The sequence below is a fragment of the Tachysurus vachellii genome, chromosome 13, assembly GCF_030014155.1.
Source record: "Tachysurus vachellii isolate PV-2020 chromosome 13, HZAU_Pvac_v1, whole genome shotgun sequence".
Classification (NCBI taxonomy): Eukaryota; Metazoa; Chordata; class Actinopteri; order Siluriformes; family Bagridae; genus Tachysurus; species Tachysurus vachellii.
Window position 1 is genome coordinate 10,661,694 of NC_083472.1, and position 19,633 is coordinate 10,681,326.

Here is a 19,633-nt window from a genome sequence, read left to right on the forward strand (position 1 = left end):
CAGTAGCTGTTATCAGAGTATTTACTGTTCTTACATTTTCAGTGATCACAAGCGTCTTCCAGAGAAACTCCTACAATAAAAAAGTTATATAGTGGGTATATGAAGTTAAAGATTTTCTATCTATCTATCTATCTATCTATCTATCTATCTATCTATCTATCTATCTATCTATCTATCTATCTATCTATCTATCTGTCTGTGTTTTGGTGTTTGACCTTCATGATACAACTGAGGGGACTAAAGGATTTCATTTCAGATGGTTTGTTGTCTGGAACAAAACTAAAAGGAAAAACAGTGGATCAGGAAAAAAACAACGAAAAACAATATTAAGAGCACAATGCATATTTTTTACTTTTATTTTTTTGTAATTAATATCTTATCATGAATCTGCTATCTATAACTATGTAATTTACACTTTACATAGTTAATAAAATTCATAGCAGTTCTTTTTGTATTTCTTTTTGTATGGTTCCTTTATCTGTTATTTGTCATCAGTGTTGTATTTTGTTCCTTTGTAAAACAGAAAGGATGATATGATGATTAAGTGATAATGATAATACAGTACATGTCATGTACATAAGCTAAATTCTATAAAAGGGATGTAGAAAGAAGGAGCATCTGTTTCTATGCTGGGTTGTATATGCTATTATGTGCTGCCGAACACGAAAGGGACATAACTGTCAAAAAAGAATGAAAAGACATAAATATAGAGACAATAAGACTACAAAAATAACCTTCAGCTTGTGTTTGTGTGCTTTGTGTGTGTATGAGATTATGTGTCTGTACATAATAGAGGCGTTTGTATTATATGCATGTCTTTTCAAGAAAATAATTTTTTATAGATGCACATGTACTAGAGACAGAAAATCAAGAGGAACTAAACAGTCTACAATACAGCTATAATTATCAACTTGAAACACCAGTGCATAGAGTTGCTGATGTTTGCTTTGCCTGCCATGTACTGATATATGTTCTTGCAGCCTACTCTTTCGCCACAGTGCTACTATGGCTTAAATCTTGAAACTGGGGATCACAGAGGCAAGGGGAACAATTAGTTGTTAGACACTGGAACCTGACCAGTGAATTAAATGTGATTTACAGTATGTCTTTATTTAAATGAGCACACTTGCTGGGCTCAGTGCCATACAAAAGCTTGGCCTGCCAGTGCCTGTGAAGAAGCCTGTTTGCTATTCTGCTCATGGATTGTTATTGCTACACTAGAGGTGTATGCTTTCAATATGCTCTTACAAAACTTTGCTGTCTATGGTGTTGGCAAATGGAAATGTCTTGATTTTGTTATTTGTCATGTATTTGATTATGCATTCTGGCTCCGGGTTGTGTGTTGGATTATTTATTTGCCAAGTTTCTCAGTGATGGCAAAATGTATGGGGCAGGTACTGAAACAAGATTTAACAGCTTGACAGAAATTTAACAGAAATTTAATGACATTTTCAGCAGTGATGACATTCAATAATGTTGTAAAATCCAGTGAGATGGATTTTACCTAAATCATTAGCAGATGCACAATTTCCTGATATGTAGGGGTTTAGGAATATTTTGCACAACAATTCAAAAAGGTTTACATTTAATCTGTATAGTGGATGTTTATAGCATGTATAAAATAACATATATGTGCCACTAGTGAATCCTGAACACCAAGAATTTCACCATTTCACCAAGCACAATTACACCAATCAACCAATCATCCTATGTCAAGTAAATATCATGTTTTGAATATTCTTGTCACAATAAACTTTTGCAAACATTTCTGTATAACTTTCTCAAAGACATGTGGCTTTAGAAGGTTTTGTAGATTTGGCCATTTGGTTTCTGTGCATATTTTAAATACAGATAAATAATTTGAGCAACCGTTCTTTAATACACCTTCTGAGGCAGTCTTGTTATAAAACATTGAGATCTGGTTCCAGTGTGGGGGATTTGAAATGTCTGCAGTCTACATACATTTTTCTACATAAATATATATTATACATAAATTATATGATACTTAGTGGAGTTTATAATTGGCACAGTTTCAGGGTTAGTCACAGTGTATGACCAAACTTTTACCTCACGGTTGACCTTTTCAGTATACAAATTAAAATGCATTCGCATCCATTATTCTCTGCCATTTGATATTTTTTACCCAATCAAGCTCCTTACTACAGTAGTTCTCATTCATTTTGTGTCTGTCTGTGATTCCCCTGAAATGTAGATTGGATTTCACAATTTGTTCCCTCCATCACTGCATTAAATCATACTACAGCAACCTCTATTTCTCTTGGCAGGGAACACAGACTGCATTAAAACCCTTTGGATATGTAATCCATAACTGCTGTAAACGTGGTACATTGCTATCTCTGCTGCCACTTCTAGCATGTTTTTACCTTTATTATACACCACAGTTATCAAAAGCTTAGAAGAACATGTTATAGCTCAGCAACTAAACTAAACAATGGCCTATTTTATCTACGCAATGTTGCACACAGCTGTGCTGATTATATTTTGGTTTTGGTTCAGCATACAACCACATTCTCTTTAAAGTACTGATGTGTTTCAGCACAATGCTTCCCCATGCACAGAGCAAGGTCCATAACAACATGGTTTCCCAAGGCCACCATGAACACCATTGGAAAGAGTTGGAAAGCAGATTACATGCCACGCCTTCTTAAACAACATGGGTGCCTAATCTTACTAATGCTTTAGTGACGGAATGAATGTAAATCACCACAGGCTTGTTCTAAAATATAGTGGAAAGCCTACACCCAGTAAAGTGGAGGTTATTACAGTAAAGGGGGCAGAATCTATATTAATGGCCATTATTTTGGAATGGGATGTTCCACAAGCATATATGGGTGTGACGATCAGATGCCCACAGACCTTTGTCCATAGACAAGTCAAGTCAGGTCAAGAAACTTTCATTGTCATTTCAACCATATATAGCTGTTGCAGTGCACAGTGAAATGAGACAACTTTTCTAAAGGACCAGGGTGTTACATAAAACAAAGACAGAGCTAAGGACTTAGTAAGTTAGTCCTAGATACATAAAGTGCATCTGTGCAACCTGGTGCAAACAGTGCAGGACAAGGCATAACAAGACAGACAAGACAGTGCAGGACAAAAGACAGTGCAAACAAAAAAATTACAAGACAATACACAAAAGACAATAAACAAAACCAGAAACAGCACCGACCAGTGTAAATACTGTATGTTCAAACAATATTGCATGTGCAGAAATACTGGAATGAACACAGTGTTACAGCAGCAGTTACCTGAGATATTGTAAAGGATTGTGCAAAACAGCAAATGACTGAAATGTTCATTGTGCAGACTGTATGGTTAAGACTAGTTTATTATGTAAATTTAAGAACGTAACACCCATAGTATTAGAGGTGTAACAATCAAACGATTGGGATTGACGCATCACAATTAAAAAGCAAAGATTGAAATGAATCAAGGCAGAAACCTCTATTCTACAACATATACAAAATGTGTGGATCAGTAGAAGGCCTGTCTCAAATTCTGAATAAACTTAGTAACATATTCATAAACATATTCATGCTACTAAATCCAATACTATATCGTTTAATATCGAATCGTTGCATCGTGGAATCGTACCGTAAAGTGTGGAAGAATGAGATGTACCCCTATATACACTACTTTAGTACTAGCCCTATGTGTGTGTCTGTGCATCGGGTACTGAAATCAACTCTCTTTAGGACCCAGTTGTGATCCGTTTGTCTTTCCCTGTGTAGTTTCTCCTACGTTGAAAAAAAAAAATAATAATAAAGAGAAAATCATTGAAAGTGATCATTATTTGGTGCTGTGTTTCGCTATCGGTCGCGCCACGGAAGATTTCGTGAATTAAACGAGGATCTTTTTAAACTCGGCTTTAAGAAATTTTGGAGAATTCATTAACGCACGTTCTCGTACCACGAGCGCGCTCGAGCCGGTTTTTAATACGCGCGCGCGCGCGCGCGCACACACACACACGCACGCACACACACCGTGGCAGCCTGACGGAACTTTAACGTTCTCAAGCCTCCATAGAGGTTTAGTGTTACAATACATCTTGTTCTCGTGAGCACTGAAAGGACACACTTCAGGCGTATCAGGTGGGTGTTTCAAAAAAAAAAACAAAAAACAACAACAACACAAAACAAGCAAAAAAAAAAAAAAGCAAATATATTACGTTTTATACAGGTTATGAGATTTAAATGCATTTGCATTCACGTGTTTAATTGATAGACGCCAGTCAACAACTAAATAGCGGATGCATCTGAAGCGCACGTGAATAACGGGCTGCTGGTTCAACTTGATCTCGTGCCTGAGTTGGAATTGATGTAGAGCACAGAAAGGAATTATTATTATTATTATTATTATTATTATTATTATTATTATTATGTATGCTATGTTTCTTCTTCTACAACGCAGGGAGATTTACGTGTAACTGAATACCAAGTCCTTTTGTTACCTTAGTGATTGATGAATTAATGAATTTATTTATTTATTTATTATAAATGCATTGCATGTAAACGGGTTGCACGCCAGTAAGTTATTTACGATGCAACACATCAATCGCAGTGTTTCTTGCACGCGTTCTGCCCAGTCTATCGCGACTGTGCGCTTTTTATTTGCTTAGCACTGACTCTCTTTTTGTCCTTTGTTTTCTGTCGCTTTGTTTGCATTTTGCATTCAACTGGTTTTCTGTGTTAGGTGTGAAGATATGAGGGAAAAGCTGTTGACGTTTCACCGCTTGGTGTTGTGCATCTCCATAACGCTATTTTGGAGCACGCGGTAAGAATACAAATCACCTTCTTTGGTCTAATGTCAGTGAAGTATAGAATTCTTGATCTGTTGTTATAAAGCCCGTTTGAATTGTCATGATCGGTTATTAAGTCTCTCCCATCCGTGAAATCACACCTGTCCAGCTTCAGCCCCCTCTGTGCGTAAAAGGCGCACTTTGCGCTCCAGTAATGCGTCTTGTGTCAGACAGTTCTTACAGGAACAATGTGTTTTTTTGTTTGATTTGTTGATGGTGTTTTTTTTTGTTTGTTTGTTTTGTTTTTTTTTTTTTTTAAATCTAGGCTTGGTTTAGTCGGAATGAGTAAGTTCATTAAGCGTTTTTAAAATTCCTCTAGGTGGAGGTGTGTAACAGTTTGTTAAAGCAAAGATTGGCATAGGAAAGATACAAAATATTATACAATTATACAACCACAAAATGTACCTGCCAGTTCTACTCCATTTCCTTAACAGCACCAAATAAAACCTCAAACATATTGTAGACAACTATGCTTGATGCTTGTAATAGCACAAGCCTTGATGACAGTGTTAGTCAGCTTAAAGTGTCAGTCAGTGGTTTGGTGTATGAATACATAGAAAATGTTTCAGATTGATCATATCATTTCAAACCAGTAAGATTTTTTTCTGTCTCCCCTGTTTTCCCCCAACACAATCAAACCAGAAGCAGTCCAGCTGGACAAAAAAAAATGCAAACTGGCCACACTGCATGTGAAGTGTTTATCAAGCACAATGTGGTGCTTGTTGTTTTAGCATCTGAATGTTCGTTCTTTTCTGCAATATTGATTGGCTCATTAATGCATGGTGTATGGTTTTGTGGAGAACCAGAGAATCAGGTCACTAATAAGCAGGGATAAACTAAGAAGCATGGATGTAGGCAAAATCCATTAGAGTCTTGGTGCCAGATATAAAGTACTAGATGAACTAGACACATGAAGCAATGACCCTGTTCCAAACAACCCTAAGCCCTATGGCACTATTCTAAATTCATATTTGGGTATTGTTGTCAAGCTTTGGAGCTGGTGTGCAACGTATCAAGGTCTTAAGCATGTTTCATGTTTTGTTCAGTATAGTAGTTTCTACACAGCTATAATGACTTAACATCTACATCATCAAACACTTTTAAATGTTTGTATTGACTGTTTTTGTGAGCTTTGAATGAGAAATAATTTGCTTTGTAACATGATGACCAATGAATGCTTAAACTTTGTTTTCCAAAAGTCAAATGAAGTCAATAATCATTTAATCAAAGCCTTTAACAAATCATAAGCTTACAAATGATGTCAGATGGTGCATTTACATGCATGCAGTAGTTCCATATAAAAATAGGTGGTGGTAGACATAACGGTTCATACTGGCTTTAATCAGTTATCCACATGATGTGTTCCATCTGAGATTTAATGTTAATGCTGCCTAATGACAAATGAAATTAACTGAACACTCTAAAATTACTTCATCTGAGTTTGTTTTCTCTACTGTGGGTTTTATTGTCATTACATTTGCCTGGTTGCTGTCTGTTTCCAGCCAGCAAACCCATTATCTTTGTGATTTGTGGTTTTGTGTAAGAGTCTGTCAAAGAACAAAACTGTATCCTATATACAGCATACCCATTAAATGACTGGAATATGCTGGACAGAATGATATGCTTTCCCTTATTTGTATTAAGAATACTACATCACTGCAGAGGTGCAACATTTATAGCAACATTTTAACATTCATAGCAATTTTATGAGCTTTGACAGCTTGCTCTAGCATTCAGATCAAATGTGAATAAAATTTGCCTAGTGAAAAAGGTCACGACTGAAGGGGAAAGGTCACAGGATGAGAAAGACGCATTTGCCTCTGGTAGAATTTGAATTCATCTTTAGCTAGGTGATCCTTGACCTGTAAATTTGAAAACCTCAGTCTAAAATGCCAATCTATAGTGGAAAGCAAGAGAGCAGGGCTGATTTCTCTTTGGCCAGTAAAAGCATAGGGTTGAATGTTCTGGCTTTTATAGTGTTGACCTGAAAAAAACAAATCTGAGCAGCGTGAGTATAGAAAGGTGAACAGGAATGGGTATAAAACTAAGAATATTTTGCATTAATGGTAGAAATGGGGATGAACTTTAAGGCATTTCCATGTGGACTGAATTAATTTTAAATCAACTCGCATCTCCAGGGTTGGGGGTTTGAATCCCACCTCTGCTCTGTGTACATAGAGCTGTTTCAGGGTTTCCTTCCCTGGTCACAATACATGTATTGTAGGCTGATTGGCATGTCTAAATTAGTGTGTGCGTGTGTGTGTGCGTGTCTGTGTGTGTGTGTGTGTGTGTGTGTGTGTGTGTGTGTGTGTGTGTGTGTGTGTGTGTGTGTGTGTGTATGTGTATGCTTATGTACCCTGTGATGGAATGGCAACCTGTCCATGGTGTAACTTTCATTGTACCCCAAGTCCCTGGTATAGAATCCAGGTTTCCTGCAACCCCTTGTAAGATAAGCACTACAAAATGGATGGATTGGTAATAAGAAATGTGGTGGAATCAATGGGTGGAACATTTATAGTTGACAATAAATTTGCTGATATTGAATGTTTACTCGTCTCGTGAGCAGATCTCAGTTATTATCTTGTTTGGTATAATTCAGCAAGATAATATAATACCATTGTACAGTTATGGTATGACAAAGTTTACAGCGGCTTTGTATAGATTAGAAACGTAAAAAATTAAAACACCTACCTAATGTCATAATTGTGACCTCCTAGGAGGATTTGAACGCACAGTTATTTCCCATGCAAAAACTTTATTAGGCTATCCAAAAAGATAGCCTTGTAGATCTGCACTGTCTATAAAAAAGAAAGGAAATAGAGCTTCAGTTTACATACTAGACCACATTATAGCCTTAAATATGAGCATAAGAGCAGCTCAATCATTTCCATTTACACAGCCAATTTACAAAACCGATTAATGGTTTGGCTCCATCTATGGCTTTAGACTGAACTGTGGTGTGATTTTGCTAGATCATCTAAATAGAGATGTGAGCAGGACAAATCACTAGCCCAGGTGCCTGGGGCACATTTCATATCTGGGAAATTAGTTTATTATTTATTGTTTCTTGTTGGACCAGTTGTATTAACCAGAAAAGGAATTGACTTTATTGACTTTTCATTCTGTATGTGGTCTACAACACACATGGATGTATATATAGTCACATGTTTCCAAATCTCACCACCTGCTGCGCGATACGCATCAGCCTAAGAATGGTATGAACAATGATATACAGTACTGATTTTATTAAGCAGGTACAGTATGATGTTTGAATGACAGATGATCTTTTCAGAATGAGGAACATGCAGCTTTGCAAAACACAACTTACATGTGACATGAGAAGAGAACATTACAGTCAAAATTCTGGCTATTGAATTGACTGTCGTAAGCACAAAAACAGTGTGATAATCATTCATTTCCCTTCGTTAATATTAATGCATGGATGCTTTACTAGCTTTGCCGCACGTTATTACATTCTGTTAGCTACCATTTTTTAGCCGTCAGTTTGTTTCCAGGCAACCAGAACATCGGCTTTCACTTTCCCAGTGGGCGAACTAATAAATGTATGCCTTGTCCTCCCCTAAAGAAGACGAAATCCTCATTGTACTTTCACAGCTTAGTAGTTCTCCCCAGCTTCAGTGCTCAATGACCTTTCCCATTAGAAATCACTCTATCCTTATTTACATTCATCATTATTAAGCAAAATCCATTTGCTTCAAGGAATAATTGAGTGAAAGTTATCTGTATTCATTCTCAGATGTATATAAAGATTTGAAACACAAGCAAATTACTACTAGCAGAAAGTACTTGGCAGTTTTTTTTGATGGCGAGAAAACAGCTAATGCACTGGGTCAGGTTGTAAATGCTATTAGATAATAATATTAGTGTTGGAGCGATATGGAGTGGCTGCTACAAGACAAACTCTAATCACTGGGGAAAAATCATGTGCTCTGAATAGTCACTCCAACTCCACTTCACTTCACACACATGCCTTTGTTATTAGTAGAACAGTCTAACAGAACATAAACATGTTTATTAATAATGTAGGAATGAAATAGGAATAGAAATAGGAATAAAATAGGAATAAAAACAGGAGTAACAGGAAAGTCATTTGGGGTTTCCAGTATATGCCGTGCTTTGTAGTCTGATATTGAACGTGACTCTGCATTAGAATTGCTTGTGCACTGGTCCGGGACGAGATGTGCTTGTGTTCCTTTGTGTTGACGAGTTGAGGTAAGGCCCAAAATTGTCTCTTTGTCATGCCCTAAGATTTGATGTGACAGCCCACTCCGGAGCCCCATGGGTAGGATTTGTACTTGTGCGAACATCTCAGCCCTTACCATCAAAACATCATGCAGCTGATATACCAGAGGATCTGTTGCCTAGCTACTGGTCAAAGTTGAGATTAATGCATAATTGCATTGGTAATGCATCATCCCACTTCCATATATAGTTTTCATATGTTTTATAACCAAACTGAAACCAAGTGCAAATGAACAGCGTTGCAACTGCATTTCAGTTTATTTTGCAAAACATATAGAAAAAATATATTTAAATGGATGGTAGTTAAGTAGGACTGTACTGATAGTAAACTCTTAAGACATCCTTAGTGCGTGCAAGAAAATAACTATCACTCCAGTCAGTATTCTTAAACGATAAGATGCATTTCTGATTCGTCGTATCAGGCAGACGTCATGCATATGCTCACCTGTTTGCTTCTATCATTTAGGTCAGTAAGTGCAGACACCTCAACTGATGCCTTCAAAAACAATATCACTCTCTTCACACGCATCTTGGACAGACTCCTGGATGGCTACGATAACCGGCTCAGGCCTGGACTAGGAGGTGAGATTTGACACTTATTAACAACATCGCATGTCCAAGTGCTGACTTTGAATTTATAGGTGTCGCAGAAGTTTTTTCGAAACATTTTTTTCTGCTTTTTTGCAGAAAAAATAGGCCTTTAATTAAATTGACAAGCACTCCTAAAAGTTCTCCGCAAGTCCTTTGCCTCAGCTTTTAAAGCCTGTGAATAATTTATGGCCCCTTTAAGATTAGATGCCCAGTGCTTCGTCAAGTGTTTCCTCAGCATAATGAACACGCCTGACCACTCCTGCACTTTCCCACAAACAGTTAGTTGAAAACTTCCATTTCTAAAACCACAGTTGCCAAGTCAGTATTTGATTCGAAGCTTGTTTTTTTGTGTACTGGCATCGTAGAGCTAGCGTGTATCCTACCAACAATCTGTAGATTCGAAGCTTTTCCTCGTGTAACCTGGGATGATGGACAAGCAGGTAAACCTTGGTAAATTGTAGGTACTTACTGAAGCTTAATCAGTCCCTCCAGGATTTTTTGATTTTGCAATTGCAGAAATTAACAGAAAATGAAACAAAATTTAAAAGGGCTTGGCTTCTTTTTAAAATGACCTTATCTAGTTTTCCAAGATTTTGGCCAAACTGTATCGTGTAACGTCTTTACAGCATGCAATCAGTCAAAGTGCTCTTCGATTCACGTGCAGTGAACATGAGTGCAGCTAGAGAGTAATTTAGAAAGTAATTGCATATGTCTTTTCACTGGTAGTAGTGTGAAATAAGCATCCTGGTCTTGTACTGCAAGATCAAGCATTTTTGAAAAATCATAAAAAAAAATTCTGCAAAATTCTTGAGGGACTGCTTTAAAAAAAATACACAAATTGACTCACCCTACAGCAAATTTTACTGCTGAACACCAAAGTCTCACTGCTTTCCAGAAAGAGTTATGCCTGGAGCTCATATTCATAGTCTTTCCACCTGCTTTCATAACAGTTCAGGCCAAATAGATACCCGCAGCATTAAAAACTGGCAAAGAATTAGGCCTAAATAAATGGCAAAATCTATTTACCACCTAAAAACCCTGTAAAACCCTCTACAGGTCTCTATAAGGTCGGTTTTTGTAGACTAACCCACACATTTTCTAGTGGTGAAATTGACGGTTTTCAGTCTTGAGTAGGGTGCATAGCAAGTAGGATCTTACTAACAAACTCCTCAGAGTATTTGCTACAGATATAAAAGTAAAAACTGTGAAATGCTGTTTTTGTTTCACCTCTAGCCACCGCTCAAACATATCACCCGTTTGTCAAGTTTGGTGTAATTACATTCTTCATGGCTTCATGTCACTGCATGTTGTGTCTGCTATAACACTTTTTGTCACATTCAGAGACAGTGTCATGCTGAATGATTAGCTTAGTCAAGCTCCATTCTTTACTGACTCCATATAATCCACTGCTTGTCCAAATAATGTGCTTTTGGTAGTACATTTAACCTCTGTCATTAAGGGATAAAGGGAGACTTTGGCAGTCAAAAGGTCTTGTGATAACTGAACGATTATATGACAAAATTGATAACATTAAATACCATTACACTATTGATTTTCCTTCACAAATAATTTCAATGTTTACTTGATGTTTTTCGCCTGTCTGGGTGCCAGACTGTGTCAGCATGCTGGTATGCTGGTATGCTGCTTTATCCGTGTTGTTGTCCGCAAACTGTCCGCCTGCCATATCTTAATGAAGCTAGCTCTAATAAGCAGTGGCCATTAGTCATGACTTGGTTCTCAAAAGATTTAAGAGTATTATACACATCTTACTATAAACTATAAACTGTACCCTACAGTTTTCTCTTGTATAAAGGCTCATTTTGTTGTATGGTGGTGGAGCGAATAGCACCACCTCACAGCTGAGTGTTCACTCCTGAGCTCAAGTTACTGCCTGTGTGGAGTTTCTGTGTGTGTTCTCCCCATGTTTGTGTGGGTTTGCTTCAGAGGTTTCCTCCTACCTTTAAAAAAAAAAACATGCCATTAGATGTGGGCTTGCTGCTCTGCATTGAACAACATCTTATTTGGGATGTGTTCCTGCCTCACACCCAGTGTAGGGTTAAAAAAAATATACTGTAATTTCTGCAGTATACAATGTTATATAGGTTTGTTGTGTTGCATTAAAAACACTTATAGGCAATATGAAACGTTTTTATTTAAAAAAAAATTTGTAAAAATAGATGTTTTTGTAAATAATTGAATAATAAAAAAGAAAAATCAGTATGATAAACTAATTTCTGTTAAAGCTGCTTAGAGTGAAACTGTTTCCCCTTCTTTCTTTTCATTTTCATCTGATGATCTTTCATATTTTAAGACAAAATAGTCCTGGAAAGTATTCAATGCCATGACTACTGGTGATGTTTTTGAACTAGGAAGTGAAATTTTCCATCGTGAACACAATGGAGTGATAAACAAAGTGAAAGTGTAGTTATAATAAATATGAACACTTTTCGAATGCTTCTCAGCCAATCAGCTTAGTGGACCAGAACTGACTCTCGTATATTATATAAATTATAACTTTTTAAATAAAACCTTACTGTATCTAAATAGTAAAGTAGATTTTAAAATACATAAAATCTATTTAAATTAATGACATTAAAATACAAATGCCAAATCAGCAATAAATATAATAAAATAATGTAAATATAATATAACATCACCAGAGTGTGAAATTATTGTCATTATAAATCGGTCATTGAGATTTCTGTTGATTTGAGGTTTTATATTTTAATGTAATCAAAGTTAATATACTTAATTTATTCTATTTCATATTGTGCTAAATTAATGCACATCTGCTGTTATTAATATAACCCTGTTATCAGGCAGGGGGTACATGAGCTACAGGCAATTTGTTCCTGCCAAAATTACCATCCTTGTTTCTTCGTATCTAAACAGCACAAGGGCTAATTAAAGCTTTCCTGGATGATCAGCATTCACTGTGTCTACATTGAGGTTAATTTCAATTCTTTGAGGATCATTTAAAGAATTTCAGGGTGAACATTGACCAAAATCTCCTGCTTTTGTGTTGACATGGAAATATATTATTAGAGGTTTGTGTGTGATTTTTAGAGCCCTCTTCTGCCTGCTAGGTGAATCTCAATTGCAGTGAAAACACTCATTTATTTCCCCTTTCCAATCCACCCCTCAACCCCCCATCAACATCAGCCAACATCCCCCAACCTGCCCCACACACAATCAGTTGATTACTTTTACAAATGGAACAATTCCTACAGGATGTCTAAAAAAAAAAAATTCAACAACTGTGATATTAAAGGTGTTTATCTTTATAAGGGCTTTTCACAGAGTCAAGCCTGACTGATTTTGTTTCACATTTCAAACTGCTAATACTTTACCCGGGCTTAACAATTAATCCTGGCTATTCATAGTCTGTTGTTTTACACTGTACATTAATAAACCCTGGGCTCGCGTTCTTATTTGCATATTTGCGGTGTCAAGAACCATGATTGGATAAATACAGTGTGGGACCGCTTTAAATAACAGCTTGTCTGGGATTCTCATCAATGAGGAAAAAAGGACAGGTTTGTCTTTCCTTGTCTGACCAGGTATTGTTATCTTTTAATGCCGTCTAATTTTTTTTGGCCTTTTAAAGTTTGCTGTGAAAGTTGACCAGACGTTCGGGTTTTTTGGTGTCGTATATTTCCACCTTACTACTGCCTGTCATTACCAAGCTGTTTTTGTGTCGCTATGTCCTGGTTTTTACGTGATATGAGGCACATGCTGAATTCATTTCCTGATTCAGTTTTTGCTCCTACCTGGGGTTAAAATAAGGATATCAAACAATAATTGCGACAGTTATTTTTATTTTTATATCTAACACATATCAGTTGCTGAACTAACATCAGTTGCTGAACTAAATTTATTTCTATGCAAGAAAATTTTGCATCATCTGTATTGATTGTGTGTATAAGAATGTTGACTTGTTTTATTCTTCCATTTAATGTATTATTAAAAAAGATTCTTTACAATGACTGGGTAAATGGAAATTTTATTCAGTCTGCCTCAGTCACTTTTCTCTTTTCTGAGATCCAGGACTACACACAAACATGTTTTGTTCGCACTAAGCTGTCACTCAGAATATTACGCCGTATCCAGATTTAGTTAATGTGCCTCATACAAGAGTGTTGGAACGTAACCATGACGACAAGCATAAATTAAGATTAGGACTGGACTGGATTTAGCCTTCAGCATTGTTTTTGGTATTGCTATGATATATTTTATCAATACTAGCAATACAACGGAATGATCCTGTTATATTTATGAAGATTAATCTTGATCTGCCAGTCTCCTCTCTAAGTGATGTGCAGCACATTATCCTGACATCACATTTATACTGGAGAGTAAACACATTATTGAGTATTGTAGCAGAATGAATTGATTATGTATGTAATCTCACTGGCTACTTGATCAAACATGTGGACAATGCAAAACAATTATACAAATATAGGTCAAGGGTTTCATTTTATGTTCACATCAAATAGCGTGATCATGTGACATGATTGTTGATGCTAGACGTTCAGGTTAGTGTATATTAGATACTGCTGGGATTTAAAGATTTACACCGAATGGTGTGGAAAAAAGAATCTGTGAACAACAGTCCTACATGTGCCTTGTTGTTGAGAATGGTCGTAGGAAAATGCACAGACTGCTTTGAACCTACATTACTGTATAAGAACCAACCATCCCTATAAAATAAAAAAATAAAAAAACTCTACAACCACGGTGAGCCGAAAAGTATATCAAAACTCACAACACATTGAGTTTTAAGGCATATCTGTTACATGGGTTCCACTCCAGTCTGTCAAGAACAGGAACCTCATGCTATAATGGGCATAGGCTCACCAAAACTGGACAGAAAAACATGTTGCCTTGCCAAACATATGTAAAGCTGTGCTTATTTTCTTTGAGCCTGTGGACACTGATATACTGTGTTCATATATAGAGACATCAAGTGAGCTCTGTCAGTGAGTTTTATTAAATCATTCATTAGTCAGACATTCTGGTATGTATTCCATGCAGGAGGAAACGTATAGGAGCTTAGTACACCATCCACCTCCTTCAGACCCTTACAGAAGCGAAAGGACAGAAGGATGCCGTAGATGAATTTGGTGTTTAAACCGAGATGAGGGTACATATAATATAACAATGCTTCTTTGAATCTGTATATAAATGTGACATTTCTCTAACCACATACCAAATAATGTTTAGGATCATTGTCTATGTTTTGCTAAAGAGAGTTTTATTGACCGATTGATTGATGTGGGGCTGTGATGAAGAAAGGTCCCTGAGCCTTACTGGAATCAATTATTGCTAAACTTAAATTATCACAATGCTTGGAAAAAAAAAATCATATAGTGATAGTATGCTGAAGAGTGTTTTAAAACTCACTAATAGCTAATAGCAAGCTAATTTATACAATGTGCATCAACGTGGCATTACAATGTAACAGAATGTCTTGGAGTGCAGCATGAATTTAGGTTTGTCACACAACAAACGATAGGCTGTGCATGGAAATGGAGCAACAATTCCACAAGGCATTAGCTCCTCCAATAATTTAAATTTTAAATATGCAATGTCATTGACTCAAACGGCTGAAATCCCTCGGGAAAAGTACTTAGAAGCCAAAGTTGGCATGAATTAGCTGGCAACAGTGAACACTGGTAAGATAGCAGAACACCAAAATGTAAAAATACTACAGTCAGCTTGTTTTTTTATTGCTGCTTTGTACCCTTAACTATTAAGCCTTACATTTTTACGACCTGTTGTGCAGCTCGATCTAGTATTCTTTCCTGACCATCACCTAGCCTATCAAAATTGCTCCAACTTCATTGAACGTATTTCTATTGTTACCGTACCACTGAGGCTGATTAACTTTAGCACAGTTAATGATCAGCAAGGGCTCAATTTCTCACTGTCTGAAGAAACAGGTTTATTGTCATCGAATTGAGGATTTAATGCTCTAATAAAAACTACATCCAGGTGCAGCATAGACAGATTTCTGGTTATTATTTCACCCTCAAGAGATCATTGACGGTGTTGAAGGTAAAATTATAGCCTTGTTCTCCACTCCGGGGAGCTTGGATTAAAGGCGAGACACGTGACAGACCTCTTGTTGCTGAAAAGTGTTTTATACAGACGACAAACCTGCTGGATGCTCGATTGCAGACTGAAACGTTCCCCAGCATATGTACACATGCATATACAGTAGTGCATTTTCCATCACAGCATGAGAGATGTGCAAAATTTCAAAGACAGCAAGGACTGAAAATGTTGCATACTGCTGTGTTTTGTCTTGCTTATGTCAATTGAAAAAGCAAGTAGTGATAGAGTAACAGAGTTGCATTGTTCTTGAGACAGGGAGAGAAAAATAAGAGTTAGAGAAAAATAAATTGTGCAGCTCCAATGTCAACCTATCAGAGTCAAACTGCTGTCATCTGGAGTAAGCTCCTGAATATGTGAACATATCTCATCTATAAGTGTCTCCAGGCTGGAGGATTTCCCAGGAGGCAAGGCTCCATATCAACGCATCCCATCTGGCAGGATCCTCATTCTAGCGTATGCTCCCTGAACTGTGGCCTTTCTCAAGCATGACCCAGCCACTTTACATTCAGCCACACAACACCCTGAAGAATAAACCAGGTCTGTAAACTCTAGTAGGTGGAGGATATGGCTGAAGATAATCTAGATGGAGACAGAAATTTGTGGTTCAAATTGTTTTTGTTTACCAGCATTACAAATGTAATAACACCGGAATTGGAATCACGGAAAAACACTAAACAATGGTTGATGTGTTCATTGACTAAAACGCTTGATCTGTATATACATGATTTTGCACGATTAAGCTTCTGCCACAGGACTGGCTGACTGGACATTCACATGAATAAGCAGGTATACAGTAGATGCGTTCCTACTACACTGCCTGCTGTGTTTTTTATGTTTTATTTTTATTTATTTATTTTTATTTAATTCCGGCATAATTGTCGAATGTCAGCCTCTGTGACCCACTGCAATTATTTTAATTATGCATCCTTGTGAAAACAAAAAGAACACAGCGTACAGAGTCAATGAAGGCAAGAGCTTCTCTGTACTGTACAGTATGTATGATCTGACCTCAGTCTCACAAGTAGTGTCTTGTGATGGGATTGTGTGTCATGAAGCACTTAAATGCATTATGAGAGCCGAGGCACAGGGTAAAAAAACATCAAGGCAAAGCTAGGTCTTTGAAAGCAGCATTCCTTCCTCTGTCTGAGATGAATTAACCAACCTACATTACAGATCTATTAATAAACCAGAACATCATCCCGGGGCTCTGAATGCACGCCTCAGTTTTAAACAGTAAATTATCACCAAGCCCTTCAGGGCACCTGCTTTTAATTTAAGACATGTATGAAAAATAATACTATTGAATTTATTTTATACTGTATACGTTTCAGGTATATATAGAACTGCAGTAAATGCTCGCTCTTCTTGCTGTGGGAAAAGCTGAAAGATCATTTAAAGCTTTTAGTTGAACAGAAGCCATTGTTTTATTGGTAGCATCGTCTGATAAACTACATCATTAGATTTTCATCATCTTTAGTTGGTACATCTCTTTCCCAATGAATAGTCAATCAAATAAATTTTATTATCGACTCTTGACACAGAATACAGAACTGAATTTTTAATATATACTCTTTGACCGATGACTCTGAGCCCGATCGAGATCCCGGAGGTCTTTTTTACAGCACGTTGTTTAGAGTTAATGAGCAACACTTAACGATCCACATCCAAGTCTTCTGAACAGCCGCCACAGAGAGAACAATAAGACAAGAAAAGGCACTTTCTGAGTCAGCCAGGCCTAAACAGGCACAAGGGTGAGCAAAATGACACAGACAGCCAGACATAAAAAGAAAGAGAAATATCTATTTAATGGCAATCACCAAAATAGAAGCAAGAGTCCTTCAGTGGTAGAGAGACAATGCAGAGCCAAAAAAAAAACAGCACTGAGGTGGATTTACAAGCACTTCAAGACACCTTTTCATCTTCATTTCACATGGGAGTATAGTGAGGATAAAATAGAAACTCCATGTACTTGTTAAAAAAAATTGACTTATTTAAGTAGTCCATGAAAATTCCTTTATCAGATGATTTTTTGGCTCTTATCCCATTCTCTTTTTCAGATCGGGTCACCACGGTGAAGACTGATATCTACGTTACCAGTTTTGGACCTGTTTCAGACACCGATATGGTGAGATCACTGCTCTTAATCTTGAAAATGCCACAAAGAAACACATTTATCTTACAAAAGTAACCTTCAGAAATAGGTCTTATCAGTGTAACTTCAGGTGTTATGATTGAAATCTTCATAGTCTCATAACCTATAACAAAGATTTCATGTTTTCATGGCATCATTGTAGACATTGTAGTGTATATGTGAAAAAACACATGCTGGTGGAGAAAATAAAAGTAGTGCGGGAAAAAAAATGCTGCAAAATCTATTACAAATCCCTTGCACATTTTTATATACCAAAAGAAAATCACAGTCCTGTGCAGAACTGCAGAACCGAAAATGCAATTTTCTACATTTTATAGTTGTTTTTTATGACAAAGTTACAAACATGCTCGAACTGAAGTCAAATTTTTGTTGTTGAGTTCCTTTTTTTTTTTTTTTTTTTTTTGAAGTCTGCATAGAAACAGAGGACAAATCTGTTGGATGGGACTGTTCACTACACAGAAGCTACTCATGAAACCATGATAGCATAAAAATAAGGGATCAAACTGAATGACATCCATTCATCAAATCAGTTTAACAAAGTGACAGTTCATTTGAAATATTTTGGGTAGAAACCACAATTATTTTTTAACATGTTTCCCTTACTCTGCTCAGTTTTGTCAAAGAGGGAGAGAGAGAGAGAGAGAGAGAGAGGGAGACCTCATGTGTGAGGGGGCCAGTAGTAAATTGACAGTGGCCAATAGTGGCCCTGCCGGTATCAGATGCCACCATATAAGGGGTGAAATGAAAAGCAATGCCACCTGACTGCACCCCTGCCACACTGAATTAGATTCTCCTCCCCTGATAAGCCAGAGGAAGCAGCTCTATGACTCACGAATCCGCCAGCGCAGCTGTCTCCATTATCAATTCAAATAGTGACACAGCCAAAGCTTTTTAATGCAGGTTTTAATCAGAGCAGTCTTCTAAGCATGGAACCAGACACAGCATGGGGTGAAAAGGAGGCAAATCTATTCATAAATCGCACAGGAGGTGTATTCAGATGTTTAAAGATATAAATATACATATGCGTATAATACATGTTACATGTAACACAGTCCTCCAAATAGATGTATTCGGATTTAGCCCATTTTATCATAACGCTGGCGTTTCATTCTGCTGGCGGAATGGAAATCGACTTACAGTATAAAACATTTTCAATCAGAATTCATTCTTTTATTTCTACAAGTCTGATAAAAATTGGTCAGGACACTGTTGGCTTTCAGTTCTTTTTTTTTACCTCTGTTGGAACCATACACAGAATTTTAGTGGTTGAGGGAAACACCTTCAAATTTTAGATGCTCATGAGCAAGCACTTGGGTATGTCAAAGATCAGAAATGGTTTTAATATCACAGTTTAGTCTAAAGATTAAAACAGCTTGTGTACCCCCCCAAAAAAAGGGAAAAGAATGAAACCTGAAATGGGTGTGACCTAAACACGAAATGATTTCCTCGTTGTTGTTGTTTATATTGCCCTTGGGAAACGCTGCAAAATTCTACAAAAAACAGAGGTAGAAAGGCTATCACTGTCAGCAGGGTGTATAAATTCTGGCTCTGACATTTCCTCAACCTCAGCTACATACATCACTCGAGTTTATAATTAGTCCAAAAAAGAAATGTGCATTTGCAGCCATTTGGGGTTTTTTCGTTTTTGTTTTTGTTTTTTCACACCTGCATGTGATATTATCTAACAAATT

General features: G+C 36.9%; 1 protein-coding gene across 1 annotated transcript in view; it reads left to right on the forward strand.

Annotated features, from left to right (window-relative positions):
• The first annotated feature begins 3,818 nt into the window (after positions 1-3,818).
• The window catches only part of LOC132855753 (gamma-aminobutyric acid receptor subunit alpha-2), a 47,556-nt gene continuing 31,741 nt past the window's right edge, over positions 3,819-19,633 (forward strand). The window contains exons 1-4 of the mRNA XM_060884942.1: positions 3,819-4,112; positions 4,714-4,794; positions 9,549-9,664; positions 17,848-17,915. Coding sequence (XP_060740925.1) covers positions 4,724-4,794; positions 9,549-9,664; positions 17,848-17,915 — 255 coding nt within the window. The 5' untranslated portion in view covers positions 3,819-4,112; positions 4,714-4,723. The remainder of the gene's footprint in view (positions 4,113-4,713; positions 4,795-9,548; positions 9,665-17,847; positions 17,916-19,633) is intronic.